At 40.5% G+C, this 16261-nt stretch overlaps 1 protein-coding gene across 1 annotated transcript in view; it reads left to right on the plus strand.

Annotated features, from left to right (window-relative positions):
- Positions 1-1668: 1668 nt before the first annotated feature.
- Positions 1669-16261, plus strand: part of vcanb (versican b) — a 35767-nt gene continuing 21174 nt past the window's right edge. The window contains exons 1-7 of the mRNA XM_014969314.2: positions 1669-2085; positions 4131-4197; positions 5374-5748; positions 7637-7811; positions 9193-9320; positions 9878-10174; positions 11774-12442. Coding sequence (XP_014824800.2) covers positions 2065-2085; positions 4131-4197; positions 5374-5748; positions 7637-7811; positions 9193-9320; positions 9878-10174; positions 11774-12442 — 1732 coding nt within the window. The 5' untranslated portion in view covers positions 1669-2064. The remainder of the gene's footprint in view (positions 2086-4130; positions 4198-5373; positions 5749-7636; positions 7812-9192; positions 9321-9877; positions 10175-11773; positions 12443-16261) is intronic.

Here is a 16261-nt window from a genome sequence, read left to right on the forward strand (position 1 = left end):
TCTTGTTGCCCCTACCATGTCAAGGTAGATTCACTCTACAAGAGAGTGTGTGTATGTGTGTATTTAATAAAGGTACCAAAGTACTCATACTTACTCTGTCATACACTTGTCTATGGCATCAAAATGTGAGACTTAGTCTATGTGTCCATTCTTAGTTGAAGGTTATGTTGCTCCTTTGAAGAATCTGCAGCAAGACACTTCCTGTGTGGATAGAAACATATACCAGCTGTGGGCTTGAAGAGACATCAGACATGGAAGACCTCTTGTAATGGTTGACAACAGAATGCAGAGAATGGAACAACAACTCAGCTTGGATGCTAAAACTGGAATCTAAGAAACCAAATAGTCTCAACTGCATTATTTTTGGCTATTATTTGTAACACTTGCACTTGTAATACTTTTGGCACTGGAATGATGGCACTTCCTGTTTCAGGTTTTCCAATTAATCCCTGATAATATGAAAGATTTTTCTTATTTAACATTTTTGAGAATTTATCAGTAGCATGCTTGTGAAAATTGTAACATTTCATATGTACATTTTGTTGAGATTATATGTAAAGATGTAAGAAGCTTTTAAATATGAAGCATTTCTCTGTGACTTATAGTTGCCAAGACTGAAAGTAAATTTAGTCAATTAAAATTAAGTAAGAAAAATGTCTCATTGCCACTGAGCAACATGGTATGGGGCGATGCTGTTATTTTGTCTTTCTATTGTAAAAGTGGCCAATATAACCACCAGTAGCACACCATTACTGGACTCCCTTCTCTTGCAGAACCATAGGACAATGGCACAGTACAACTAAAATGTAAGACTAAGATGGATTTTCTGCCATCTTAGTCAGTCAATGGACTGTGTCACACAACACAGTCTGTTGATTGGGGAACAGAAAATTGTTACAGTTTGTGACAGGCTTGAGGCATACTAGCATGTTGCCATGTTGAGCATTTGGGTTTAACCCCGCCCACCCAGTGAGAATCCAACTGGCAGTGGAAACTGTTCTGTTTATCTCCGACCAGTTGGGTACTGCCGAATGCAAACGAGTCATTAGTCACCTAAAATGCAATTAAAATAACAGATGACTAAAATTAAATTAGACTATGCTTTCCAAATCAACACTTGCAATGGAGACATTTACTAATGCCACTTACCGGGGTTCTACAGGAAGGTGTGGACAACTTTCCTAGAGTCGGAGCTCCTTCAGATAGTACACTTACCAGATGTTCCATTACTACTCATTCAGTTTTGTCTGTCCTCCATGGCTTCAGGTCCAGCACATGTGTGGGCCATTTGGGAACTCTGCATGCTCTTTATCCAAGCATCTGATTCATATAGCTGTTAAAATGACAAGGAAATACATAAACTAACATGTTTGTTATAAATATTTTATTACTACCATGGAAACAGACTGTCTCTTAGAATTGTTCTTAGGCATGAGTATGTGTGTCTGTGTTGCCCTGTGATGGACTGGTGACCCGTCCAGGGAGAACCTGGCCTCTCGCCCAGTGACCGGCGACCTCACAAGGGTAAATGGGATGGATGGATGTTAGCAACTCTGTTTATTACAAAGGTTTTGAAACTTTATTATGTTTATATGTCCTACAAATAAGGTCCTTGTAAAGAAGATAAATGCAATGCAAATGGAATGTGATATGTTGTGAATCTATTGATCTATAAGTTTCTTTGGATGTTTAATGCTCTTCTTGCTTGTTCTTGACATGCAGACCTCGCCTCTTAATGTGTCACTCTCTTTGTATTTTACTTTATTTCACCACTCTACTGTGAGTCACTCCTACTCTCTCCATTTGGACCAGTCTCTGGCTTTCCCCTCTCTCAACCCCCCACCACTCCCCAACTTTTACTTCCAACTCCTCTCTCACTTCCCTCTTCTTCTGCGAGTTAGCCTGGCGGGCTCCTCCTCTACCTCATAAGGGATAATAGTGGTTGCAAAGTGAATCTGATCTTGCAGCCAGCGCTGAGTGGTGGGCGAGGACATCTGTTTGAGAGGAGCTCTGCACAGACATTTATCTGGGGCTTGCAGGGAAGTTTGATTTGAGAAGTCTTAAATGATAAATCCCTCCTGCAAGGTAAGGAAGGAAGAGTATCTAAAATGAATTTTTATCTTGAACACTGTCTTGTATGCAATGTATCTCAACTCTGTGTCATTTTTGTTTTTAGGGATTTTATCAAAAAATAATGTTTAATGAATGTGCTTATTTGCTGTCTTGCCATTGAAAAGGCTGATTTCTGGTGGCTGAGAATTTTCCCATGCTGACAATATGAAGCAGGGAGATAAGAAGCTCATTAGGGAAACTGACACTGGGGACCAATTATGTCATTTACATTGACTGGCAGTGTTATCAGCTGATCTCTGTAAAACACAATGACCAGGCTGTGTCACAGCTGCTGTTATCAACTAGAACAACTTCAGCTGCTCTTTCTGTTATTTTCAGTTTGTACAAAGACCAATATTATATTTTTTCCTATATTTTTGTTAAAAATGTCAGAAATGTTTGGGTAATTTTGCTTCTAGATTAGTTTTTAATTTGTTTTAATTAAAGCAACTTGGGTTCATAAGTTTGCAAATAGTTAATTGGAATTATTTTTAAAACGATCATAACTGTGAGAATATTCAACATTTAGAGTAAATTATTTTGCATAATGATGAGGCCATTTTTGATGGCACAACATTAAAGTCTTGTAGAGTATCAGAGGAACATATCTTTTTACTTTCCGGATGTTTGTGGTATTGTAAAAAGTATGATTAAAGCAATGGAGGCAAATATTTATACTTTAGGCAAATAAAGTTTTTGTAAATATGTGCCTGTTTCTAGTCAAGCTGAAGTTTATTTATTTGTATAGCACATTTTAGCAACAATGCAGTTCAAAGAGCTGCACAGCACAAAATCATAATAGAGTAACCAATTATGAAGCAAACAGTAAACATTACACTTTGTCAAATGCCATCATCAAAATCATCAAGCAAATATGCATCAAATACACTGATTTATGTTCCGCCTACTATGAATCAAAGAGCCGTAAGCAGGTGGGGTTTTAGTCTTTCAGCATCTTTGCAGTTTTCTGGAAGTTTGTTCCAGATTTGTGGTGCATAGAAGCTGAATGCTGCTTCTCCATGTTTGGTTCTGGTTCTGGATGCACAGCAGAACCAGAAGACCTGAGAGATCTGGATGGTTGATACAACAACAGCAGATCTGTAAACCGTTCAGTGATTTATAAACTAACATTATCTGAAAGTCTATTCTCTGAGCTACAGGTTTCTAGTGTCATTGCTTGGCGGTTCCCTGAGGGGGCGCTAAATTCATAAAGGCAACCAGTTTAAAAAAAAAAGAACCTTGCTATTCTGACCATTAAAAAACAAAAAAGTTACAAAATATTTTTCACTTTAAGAACAATGTATGGCATTTATTGATGATTCAATAATTTCTGTTTTGTGACATCAGCATGGTTGGTATATTGAATGATTGTTACTCCAGTTGCCAGGGGTGCAGAGAAAGCTGGTAGATGTTCCTCTATTGGCATTAACTGGTGGTTCCGATTCATATACATGTACAACCCGATAGCTAACTAACAAAGGACAAACAATTTAGGAAACAATCTGCTTTTATTTTTGTTTATTAAAAAGTGATGTGTCAAAAAGTAGTAATAGAACTTATTAATCAGTGGAAAAACTTTGTTGGCAGTGCAACTATCCAACCTTTCTTGGAGTGACATTGAGGAGGAAAGGCTTCTTTCCCATCACCCTAATCTGTACTTCCATTTGTAGACTTACTGTCGGATTGCAAAATAAAATATTGTATTTTAACCAAGAGGAATGAATGTTATCTGATTAACTCTTGTCACAGTGGACACAAATGTTCAAAAGACACAAAATAATTTTCAATACTAACTTTTTCTCTGTTTTATTGTTTATGGTGAATCTTTGGAATAATCCCAACTATCAAATGTTGGGATTGCAAAACATTTAGGCTGGTTTATGTTTCAAAGAAATATCCTTGATACATAGATGGAATGTTTGAAAAGATACAACCAATAATCTAAAGAGGACATCACTAGATTAGAGTAAGGAAACAAATAACTTTGCGTCACACTGACCTTCAGACCTTTCTTTCAGATGATGGGACTCATCATCACACACCTGCTCTGTCTGCTGTGTCTCTGCTTGGCTCATCCTCAGCCAGGTGAGTTGGTCCAGAAACAAACCGTGTGATTAAAGCACGACGGTAATTCATGTCCTCCAGGAGGAACCTTCCTGTTAGTGTCCAACCCATGTTTCACGTTTTCAGTGACACTTTTTAAATCGTTGTTTCCATTCGCCAGTATGTCAAAGAAAAATCCAAGTGAATATATCTTAATTTTATTTTCAACCAAAACTACATTTGTGACACAGTTAGTGAAGTAAGTGAAAATAGTTAGTTAGACCATATGCTTCTCAAAATGAGACGTAAGGTAATTTTATGTATATATTGCACAATCTCAGCTACAAGGCAGTTCAAAGTGCTTTACATGAATTAGAAGGAAATACAAACAAAACAACAAAACCAAAAAAAAGACAAAGAGATTAGAGACGTATAAAACTAAATGTTGGTTCCAGTTGTTCTGGGTTGCTAAGGAGACGGTACTGTCTAAGTTTGTTCTAGAATTGTAAAGTTTTAAGCTAAATGTTGGTTCTCCATGTCTGATGGAGAACCAACATTTTTGTTCATGTTTGAAGGAATCGGGGCTGAACAGTTCAGTTCAAATGAGCCCTTGAACTTTTCCACATTCTCCTAACACAAATATCTACTTATTTTATTGAGTTTTCATGTAATTCACTAATTCACACTCAACATAGACTATTATCAAAGGGAATTAAAATGATGCATGGTTTTCACATTTGTATTGAGCCCTGTGAGTCGATGCTTTGTAGCTCCAACTTTCACTGCGAATATAATTGTATGTTGTTTTTTTTAGTGATTTCCTTTCTATGTTTCCCCTCCATTTACTAACATCTGTCTTCTTATTAACACTGACATTACTTCATGGAAGTAATGTTTTGGAGTGTGTATGCTGTGCTTAGGGAGCGGCCCAGTGTTAGTTTCCCTCCACTCACAGCATGCATGCTGACCAGACGTGGACCGGAGCGCCTCCTTCCACATGTCTGCTGTGTCCTCTAAATGACTTGTGGGAAATGTCTTCAGGATAACTTGAATAAAATGTAACATCTGACAGATGATCTTTACATAGCAGTTGAATTAGTCTGCAGTGAAGCGTAACTCTCCCATCCCCATCGAAGATCTGCTATCTATCAGCAAAATGTGTTTGGACTGCAGTACCCTCACTCTAAACTTGTTTTCCTGCTCCCCCCCAAACCATAGTGAGGATACCTGGCAGCATGGATGTAACTGGCTCTCTGGGCAGCAAGGTGGTGTTGCCTTGCAACCTCCCCACGATGCCAGCTTCTCCCAGCGGTCCCTCTGCCACCTCCACACAGGGACCCCTTCCTGACGAGAAGATCAGAGTCCAGTGGATGAAGCTGGAGAAGGATACCCCTGTACTGGTGGCCCACGGCGGGCAGATTAGGGTGTGGAGAGAGTTCATAGGCAGAGTGTCTGTGCCCAGCAACCCGCTGTCACTGGGGGACGCCTCACTGACCATCACGAAGCTCCGTGTGAGAGACGCAGGACCATACCTCTGCAAGGTGACGCAAGGACTGGAGGAAAAGCAGAACGTTGTCCACCTAAGCGTCTCTGGTGAGTAAAACCTTCAATATAATCTTTACGGGCAAATAAACAGACTCCTTTAAGAGTCTACAAACTCTCTGACCGCCTCCAGATGTTTACTGCTGGTAGAGTTCAAAGCTAAAGGTGTTAACAAATGCATGAAGTAAAACTTGTCCACATGCTGCCTCTTTCAAAGCCCCTTCCTCAAACAGGTCAGTCTGCCTGCGTTCTTACCGGTCAGCTGGACGTAGGAAGGCGGTTGATCTTAAAATGTTTATTGTTTGCTTGTTCTGTAAAGCTGGAGACAAACTGTATGAACATCATGTGCAAAAATTCAATCATTTTTACAGAAAATCAAGAGTTGACATAATCTACAGAACCTTCTATGCATTTAGTTCTTCAGTACTCTTGAACACAATCACAACAGACTAACTTAACCAGATAATGAGCTCAGCAAGCAAACCAGTGGTGATCTGATGACTACTGCCCCCTTCTGTCCTGGTTTTCAGTCTCCAGTGGTTCCTCCCAGCTATTGTAAGCTTTGCATCACTTTAAACCTCTTGAATAAACTAGTTAATGCTAAGCTTCAGCTGTCAGACAAATACAATAAGTATCCAAAATAATTGGATTCAGGTGTTCCAATTATTTCCATGGCTGCAGGTACAGATAAAATCCCCTGTAAGGTTTTAATTTATTTTCTGTTTGTTACTTAGCCCCGTTAAAGCTGCTAAATGACCCCTGTTATAAACCCTGGCGGCTGGTGAGCCGACGTTCCCTACAGGCACTTTGAAACTCTCAGCTCTCTGGCATCCATCAGTCCCCATGGAAACGGCTCATCCAACGACCAAATCCAGCCTCTTGCCTTTCTCTCTCTCAGACATTTCCACAGATTCCACATTAATGCTGAACAGACCTCTTTGTTGGGGGTCACCCACACAAAGGTCCTCCCTATGACAGACACACAACTCTCCATTTAACAGCTCAGACATCCTTTCACGTCCTCCTGTGGCTCTGCCAGGATTTCCCATCAATGAGAAATGTTCCACCAAACCTAATGACACAGGGATACAGTGATACGTTTAGTCCCAGGATGACAGCTGAAATGCTCTGAAATGCTCTGCTGACAGATTCAGCATCTGTCAGCAGCAAATTTCTGTTCTTATAAATAACTGTGAAGGAGAGAGACACTTTTCCACTTTTCTTTATTATTGTCCTCCTTACATGGAGCATCCTTTATGTTGGGGCAGTGTTATGTAAAATCAACTTTTTTGAGCTTTACATTATAAAGTTAATCCCTTATTGAAAACATACCTGGAGCCTTGATTCTATCATGTGTGTTTGAGAAATCCTTTAATCTCCATGGCAACCATTCAGCTGTACAAAATACATGGGTGTTTTCTTCACGAAGCCCCGCCTTCGTGAACAAAGCTCCTCCACAGAGCTTCAGTTTCTGAGCTTCTGCCTGTCAAAGCCCTGCAGCCCCCTCATCCAGCTCCTTCAGACTAGCCAGCCACAATTAGCAAACACCTGGAGAAACTGAGCATCAGCTGAGCTCATAATAGGAGTTACTTCTCAGTGCAACTCTGGTAAAAACATTGTAAGATGTTAATAGAGGAGCCATGTTGTGATGACCTCATCAAGGTGGAGTTTTAAAAAGAGTAGGAGGCCTGATTTCAAGGCATTATATTATGAAGTCATATTTGATAAATATAGCAACAACTGAAGGTAACAGAGCTACTTGATTATGCTATAAAATGGCATATGCCTAGGAAAGATAGTACTGTCCCTTTAAGTTTTAATCTTATTCAAGATTATGAAAACCTTTTTAGAATAGTTACATCAACTCTAGCTCAAACCATTGAAATCCCATTAACTCAGTTCATTTTTGCTCCCCTAACCCTTGGTGGTGTCTATCCAGGCGTGGTGTTTCACTACCGAGCCAACTCCAGCCGCTACTCTCTGGACTTCAAAAAAGCGATGGAGGCTTGTCTGTCTGTGAACGCCTCCATGGCCACAGCTGACCAGCTGACTGCTGCCTTCCAGGACGGCTTCGATCAGTGCGACGCAGGATGGCTCGCTGACTACACTGTCCGGTTTGTTCACGTCTAATCTCTCCCATTCACACATCCATTCCAGTTTTCTACTGGTAGGAGAAAAAAACAACTTCAAAGGTGTATTTGCAATGCGGAGGTAGATAGAGAACCTAAATGTTGTACTCAAGTAAGAGTAGCACGACTACTTCAACATGTTTTCACTTAAGTAAAAATGAGAAGTATTTATCAAAGAAATTACTCAAATAAAAGTAAAAAGGTATTTAGTAGAAAGGCTACTCAAGTACCGAATTACTGATCAGAATCTCTGATTTAATATTTAAAAAATGACATCGTCAGACAGACAAAATACATATAGTTACATCAAAGTTTGGTATTTAAAGGCTAAAATGAATAAATAAATACATTTGGACAGAAGAAAGAATTTTCCAAATTTAATGTTTTCTATATGAAACTTCATAAACAAACACAGTGAGTATTATAATGCATGTTAGAACAGGGTACAGTACTTTGTGTTTACTCCATATTTTCACCTTCAAATTTGCCAGCAGGTTGTGTTATACTGTAAGTTTGATGTTGATCCATTACCAATAGTATTGGCATTGCCCATACTGACACCAATACTGATACAGATGCTGCTACTTTTTTAATATGTAACTTTGTTATTTGAACAAACTTCAGACCTTTTGGCATTTTTGTTTTTTTTTCTTTGAATTATTTTTGTTAAAACCCAGGAGAGTCTTTGGACAAAGTTCACAGGTGTCTATAAAACACTTTAAAAACAAGACGATGAGCAGAAAAAATAGGAAAACGAAACAAATTTGTGTGTATCTTTTTTCTAAATCAAAGTGCAAAACAAAATTATCATTAGAAAACAAATCAAGACATTTAGGCAGAGCTTAGAAACTAAACTACAAAAATAGAAGCAATTTCAAGAGGGAATATGAAAACAAAGCATCGATCTAATGATGCTAATGTCAATCTGATACTGATACTGATAACTCGTGTCAGTAATATCAATATTTTTGGATGGATCTGTCCCTCTCTATCATCAGGTTCAGCAGATAGAAACTAAGAGCAGAACAACAAAGCTTGTGCTCAAACAAGATTTTTCACTTTTACATAATTTGTAGTGTTGTGTTGTATCTGCTGCATTCGTAGTTAAAACATTTTTGATTTTCATTCAGTGAAGTTACTCACAGTGGGTAGAGAACCCAGAAATTATACTCAAGAGTAATGATACTTCACAGCAATATTACCTAGTAAAAAATATGGAGTAGTAACACTGCTTCTAAAAGTAAATTTTTTCTAAAAGGTTGTTCACGTAAATGTGAGTAAAAGTAATTAGTTGCTACCTGCCTCTTGTGCTTGAAATAAGTAAATCAATAGAAAGGCTGGTTGAGAGGTTTCCTTGTTGCTGCAGGTATCCGATCACACAGCCTCGTCCTGGCTGTGAAGGTGACCTTCTGCAGCGCCCGGGTGTGAGGACATACGGCCGTCGTGACCCCACAGAGAGATACGATGTGTACTGCTTCGTAGACGAGCTGCAGGGTAAACACTATTCATTTAAGTTTTATTTTCTGTTAAAATACATTATCTTTTTAGTTTTTTTCCTAATATGTATGTTCTACAGTTAAATATTTCAGACTTGAATTTTATTTTGACATTTTGATTGGGTTTCTTCACTTTATTTGTATTGTAGTTTTATTTTTAATGTTCCATCAGCTTTACTTTAAAAAAATGTCTCCATTGTGAAATATCTATAACTGTTCTTTATTTAACTCATATTTTTGACATTTTATGTATCTCTATTTTTGTTACTTATTTACACATTTTCACTCATTCCTTCTTTGAGAGGGAAGCTGAAGTTTAGAAAAGCATATGACCATGGATGTGTTGACAGTTTAAGCACAGTGTTGATTGGCAATCAGAGGATTGAGACAACAGTTACAGAGACAGGTCAGGATCAGATCATTTGTCTCTTTAACTGTATAAGGAAGACTTTATGGACTGACCCTTGGCTGAATAACTTGAAGCTAACAGGAACGACTTTCATGGGTCTGAAATTGCAAACCCAACTGTCTGAATCTTCTGTCATCTGTGTGCAGGTGAAGTCTTCTATCCGTCCTCCATCACCGAGAAGATCACCTGGCAAGAGGCGAAGGCGGAGTGTGAGAAGCACGACTCTGTGTTGGCGTCCCCGGGCCAGCTGTTTGCAGCCTGGAGGGCGGGGCTTAGCCGCTGCGACTACAGCTGGCTGTCTGACGGTAGCGTCCGGTACCCCATGAACATCCCCCTGCCTCAGTGTGGAGGTGGCCTGCTGGGGGTCCGGACCCTCTACAAGTACACCAACCAAACCGGCTTCCCAGACCCCTCCGACAAGCACGGAGCATTCTGCTATAAAGGTTCAAGCTAAACACAGTTCATACTGAAAACACAGATAATTAAACAAAAACAAAGTAAATATGGTGCTTTTATTACATACTAAGTATTTTAAGTGCATAAAGCTTGAAGTTATTTTCTATGGATCTGATCAATCCACTATGCCTGTCTGCTAACTACGTGAACCGTCATAAAAAGTGTCATGGAAAATCTTGCAAAATGCAACTTTTGCCCCACTGCCAGAACTTTTAACTTCAGCTGCAAGCTGTTAAGTTGGGGATGCATGTTTCAGCACAAACAAGCCACCTAATGACCGCGCAGATATCAGAGAAGGACGGCAAACAAGCAAACCGCATTCAGACCGAAGCAAGAGAAGAATAAAACTCCTGTCCTGTTTATGGAGGGCAGCTTTTATGAGGGGAAAACCCGTCAGGCACAGGCCAACACAGATAGCAACACTTCACAGCTGGACCTCAGCCCAAGCAGCACAGACAGAGGAAGTGGACAAGAGGCAATAACACAACAGAGTGTTAATAAAGAGGTCAGCTCATAGCAGATAGAAGCATACACTCCCAGCGTGATGCTTTTCCACACCGTATAATTGCAAACATTCCCATGTTTGGCTCTGCAGAGGTACTTTCTGATGGCTGCGTGGCGGCCTCTGCCAGGCTCTCAGAGCGGTGGCAGAGCTGCAGGAGAGAGTTAATGTAGAGTAAAGAGAAAGCAGCTCAGTTCGGCCAGATGTCCACAGCTCGCCAAAAAACATGACATCATCTCTGGGCTGGGCTCAGCGTGCAGCCGGAGCTGCTTTCACAGAGCAAAACAGAAATCCTAAACACGACGAGGACCCAGAGTCTGCCGGGGCAGGACACCGTCTGCCTGAGCAAGAAAACTTCAAACATATCACTGCAAACTATTAGCAGATCAGTCATTTCTAACCTAAGCAGTTAGGAAAAAAAGAGGGAAGGCTGCCATGAACCGGCACCACCAGGCAAGGCGGGTGAAGTTCATCCATCCATTTTCTTAGATGCTTATCCCTAGAGGGGACTTGAGAGGTCCTGGCGGTCAACAGGCGAGAGGCAGGGTCACCCTGGTCGCCAGCCCAGCACAGGGCAACAGAGAGACAGACAGGACAAACAACCATGCACACACACACTCACACCTAGGGAGAATTTAAAGAGACAAAGCAACCTGACAGTCATGTTTTTGGACTGTGTGAGGAAACCAGAGTACCTGGAGAAAACCCACCATGCACAGGGAGAACATGTAAACTCCATGCAGAAAGACCGGGGCCGGGAATCGAACAGTGGGTGTTCTTTGTCTTGTCCAAAGACACAACAACGGAGAAGGGGCTTGAGCAAGAAAACCACCGGTTACAGGACAAACTCCTATCCCTGGTCATCGTTATGTGTTTCAGAACTTAACTGGGACGGTTTTCACACAAGGAAGCACTACTTACAATAAAAACAGTGACTACTGTCCAGTAGCTCACCGCCATCAGCATGTGAGCAGGTGGATGACTGAATGTAATGAGAAGCTCTTTGATAAAGCGCTATACAAGTACAGTTTTTATGCATTAAGTGTTTAAACATGTTTTTGTCTCATGTCCTCCTGTCTGACAGCTAAGCTACCAGAACCAACTGTCAGCTCTCAGACAAGTCCAGCTGCATCCCAACCCGACTCCTCCACCTCTGGTTTGCACGTTCTAACATCCACTCACCCAGACAGATCTGAACTTGGAGGCAGAACGCCAGAGCCTGGCACAGCGAGCCCGCTGTTGGTCACCTCACCTCACATCAGAGACATGTCCACTCCTTCTGCCACCGTGGACGACTTCGATATTCAAGATTTTATGCAACCTGGCCAGCTGGAGTCAGAACCAATTAGAGGGGACGTTTTGCCTAAGCAGCTGCCTCCTTTACCCACCTCCCGCAATCAGGTTTCACTACTGGACACCCCCCAGCCGGATGGCAGTGGGGAGCCAGTCCGGGCTGATCTTGGCTCCACCGTGGGTGTGGGAGGAGAAGTTAAACCAGAAAGCATCCTGACGTCAAGCCTGGCTGGAGAATTCACCACCTCATCGCCCAAAGCCATCCCATCAAAGCCAAGTCCCCTGCTCATCGAGCCAGAAGTGGGTCAGCAGCCTGCGGTGGTGTTCAAAGATGAGGTCCGCCAGGGGCCAACGACGGCAATGGAGCTGAAACCAAACAGGGAGCCGTTTTTAAGTGGAGACTCATCAGACAAACCGCTCCACATCCTCGTTGTCAATGTGCTGAGGGGAAATCAGTCAGGTGAGTCTGCACAGGTTTGCAGCAGTAGTGCACCTGCAGAATGTGAGTAAGTTAAAGAGCAAAGAGCCACACAGTTACAGTTACAGTTAGTCACATTTAGCTCCTTGCTGATTCGTAACCTTTAAATCAGGGGTCCCCAAACTTTTTCCTGCGAGGGCCACATGACTGTTCCCTTCTCTGGTCGGGGGCCGGTCTTAGTTTTTCGAGAAAGAAACCTTAGAAAAGTTTTGTTGAAGGGGGGGGGCTGGATTACTGCCGACGACATATTCGCGTTTGTACATAGATTTTTACCCAGAATGCAAATGGAAAAAAAACGTGAGCGAAACGGCGCTGACTAGTATATATTCCATTGAGGGCAACTAAGTTTCATATCTGCTCAAGAGCCCCCCTGGTGGTTGAAGAAAAATCCACATATATATGAAAAAAAAAACACTGAACGCTCTCTGGTATTGTTCAGGGGGCCGGACCAAATGAGGAGGCGGGCCGGATCCGGCCCGCGGGCCATAGTTTGGGGACCCCTGCTTTAAATCCTTTGAATTTGACCATTTTGCCACGATGTAACCACTAAATTCAGAGGACTGTATAGGACCGATAATCATGACAGGGGACAAAAACAATAGGTTGTTGCTAAAAGTTTCACAAATTTTAAAGTGAAAAGATTTGACTCTGCTCCAAGAATTAACATTTTGTATAGATATCATTTTAGCTGTACTTCCAGTTGTAAGTCATTTTTGACCTTTCTTTTTGTTTTTAAATATCTGAAGCTCAGTCAGAATTATTGAAGTGTGTCTGAACGTCAGTTTTTAAGTGTCACATATTCTCATTATGGACATGTGTTTGTTTGAACTTTGATTGGGCCATTTAACACATGGATATGCTCTGATTTAAACCTTGTTGCTCTTGCTGTATTGTTTAGAGTCGTTGTCCTGCAGCCTCTCTGGTTTTGTATTTAACTCTGTTCATCTATTTCTTAGCTTAGGAAAACCTTTATCTCACATAGTTTATTGCATATAGACCAAATAACTTCCATTTTGGCCTCAGCTGACCATGGCACCTTCTTACATGTATTTACTGTCCCTTCATGGCTTCTACACTGCAAACAGGACTTCTATGCTCTCCTTTCAGTAGTGCTGTTTTTCTTGCCACTCTTCCATAAAGACAACATTTCTGGCGTATATGACTAGTAAGTGTCATCATGATGGACTCCATCTGCAGCTCCTCCTCTACAGTTGCCTTGGGCCTCTTGGCTGCTTCTCTGATTAATGCTCTCCTTGCCCTTTGGGTTGATTCTTCTTATATGCAACTCAGGCTTTTGTAAAAGTTGATAAAGTTTTAAATCTTACCTAGTTGTTAACGTTTGGCCATGTCATATGTAATGCACCAGTCCAATGTTCAGAAGCTTACCAGAAGTTGCCTGTGCTGTAAACAACCATCCTCCACTGAGAAGAGAGAAACGATGATCTAAACAAGGCGACTGCTAATGTGAATTCATTATTTGGAAGAGTGACCAACACTGGTAGCTTCCTCCACTTCCTCCTCTGCCATCGCTAAAACTACAGGTAGACTACAATTCTCATTGGCCTGGTAGAAAATCTACCAGAGGGAATCCAAGTCAATGGGAGAAAGCCCAGACTGACTGTGAATCGAGATTAAGATCGAGCAGAATTGCACAGCAAAGCAGTGGCCAGACTAGTTCAAAGAACTTTGGATCATAAAAACATTGCACGGTCACCAATTATAAAACAAACAATAACGTTTTGTCAAATGGCATCATCAGTATTATTAAGGAAAAGCAAAGCGGTGTCTGTCTCTAGGCAACCGCAAAAACAGCAGTAGGTAACAGCGATGCATAGCTGGCTGGCTGCCCCACATAGACCCCATCACAACAACTGGCTTTAGTACGTAACAGTGTTTGTTTTTATTCTTTATCGTTACGTCTAGTGTTGATTTGTGTGTGTGGTATTGAATTCTCGTGAAAATACAGAACAAATTGGTTCAAAACTTGACTTGACATTTACCTGTGGAATGAAGGACGATCTCGTATTTTACGGTCCAGGTGGCTCATGTACCACCACTAAGATCTGTACAAGGCTTAGAGAGGCAGAGACTTCCACTGTAACAGCTTCCCTCTTATGTCCACTTCGTCATATGTTGCAACATGTATCCCTTTACATTGTGTAAACTCTTGGGCAGCAACATTTTTGTCTTTTAGCACAAGGTTTCACAGAAATTTCTGTCAGAAATCCCAGAGGAAGATACTGCAAACAATTCTGACGTGTTTCTGGTGTGTCTCAGCAGAAAACAGCCAACAGCTTCTTACCTTTAGGTTTACATTCTCAAATATGCACACGAACACAAGTTGCTCTGCAAAGCCAGATGTTGACTCATTGAAAGTAGACATGACTGTGTGGTCGGCAGTGTGTCCAAACATACAGCAAACATGTCAGTTTATCCTGGGAAACACTCTGTCCCTTCAACTCTAGAGCATCATCAGTGTTGGTCCAGTTTATCCTTATCATAAACTACTTGTAAATTCAGCTAAGCCAGATTTAGATAAATTCATTAATGTTCATGTTCCTATAGCGACATTTTAGGGCCATTGTAGATAGAAAAAAGGAAGAGTACATTTCTGCCAAAAACTCAGAAATGTTGAAATCAATCAATCAAGTAAAAATAAGGAAACTTCTGAGTTACAAAAGTTAACAATTTGCAAAATAAATTTTAATCAAAAGTCAATGATTTTTGACTTTTGAAATTAAAACAATTTCCAAAAGTTTAACATTTTTGACTTTTGAAATTCAGAAATGTCGATGTTTTTATTTGTTTTTCTAGAAAATGTCCCAGGTTAATATCAACATTTCTGAATCTTTCTCTAAAAAAATTTAAACTTTTGGAGCTCAGTAATTATCTATGATTTTTCTAGAAAATCTTTGAGTATTTTTGGCAGAAAATCACTTTTTTTTCTATCTACAGTGGCCATGAAACGCCCCACCTAAACATGGTGCAATAGGTTTAAAGCTCCAACTTGAACACTGTTCATAGTTTGAAATAAAGTGTAAAAATATACAGAATATGTAGGTCATAATGAGTAAAAGATTTCATCAGTTTCAAACTGTGATTTATAATTTCCAGAACAGCTGCTCCCATTCACCCAAAATTGACTCTGTGATTGTTGTCACTGTTGTTCCTCCGGCAGCACAAACAGGATCTGAGCTGAGTTCTTTTGTTTTGTCTACTGTTATTCCACTACCAGATACTTGAAGTTGAAGTTGTAGACAAAGCTGAACAAGCAATATCTCACTACACTTAGATTATTCTGTATTCATTCATATTAACTGACAAATTCTTGAGTCATGAAAATTAAAAACATCTGTACTGTAATCTTAAGTATACTTACTTATAGGATGGTCTAAGAGAAAACTAATAGGTGTAATAGATTATAGATGTAGTTTCTGAGCTTGTCTCTTTCACTCACAATCAAAAATGTGAGAAAACCTCAGTTTAATCTATAAGTTTTGAGAGTTGGAGACTCGAGTTTTCAGTTAAAAACACAATGCATAAAATGAAGCTCAATGCAACATAATCAGGTTTAAAGTGAGGGGTGATGCTGATATCAGTCCTCATAAACACGTAAAAATTGCTCCACACTGCAGTCACTGGGCGCTCACCATGAGGGAAACTGCTGCAAAAATTTTTGCATGAAGAATCCAAAGTAGGTCACTGAAGAAAACTGTCACTCTTATGTTCAGTCATGAACAAAACTCCTTACCACCTGAGACGAGGATGGGCTGTGGTCACTTTAAGTTCTTTGTATAAAAA

This window comes from Poecilia mexicana, unplaced genomic scaffold, assembly GCF_051168715.1.
Source record: "Poecilia mexicana isolate PSO_F unplaced genomic scaffold, ASM5116871v1 scaffold_12, whole genome shotgun sequence".
Classification (NCBI taxonomy): Eukaryota; Metazoa; Chordata; class Actinopteri; order Cyprinodontiformes; family Poeciliidae; genus Poecilia; species Poecilia mexicana.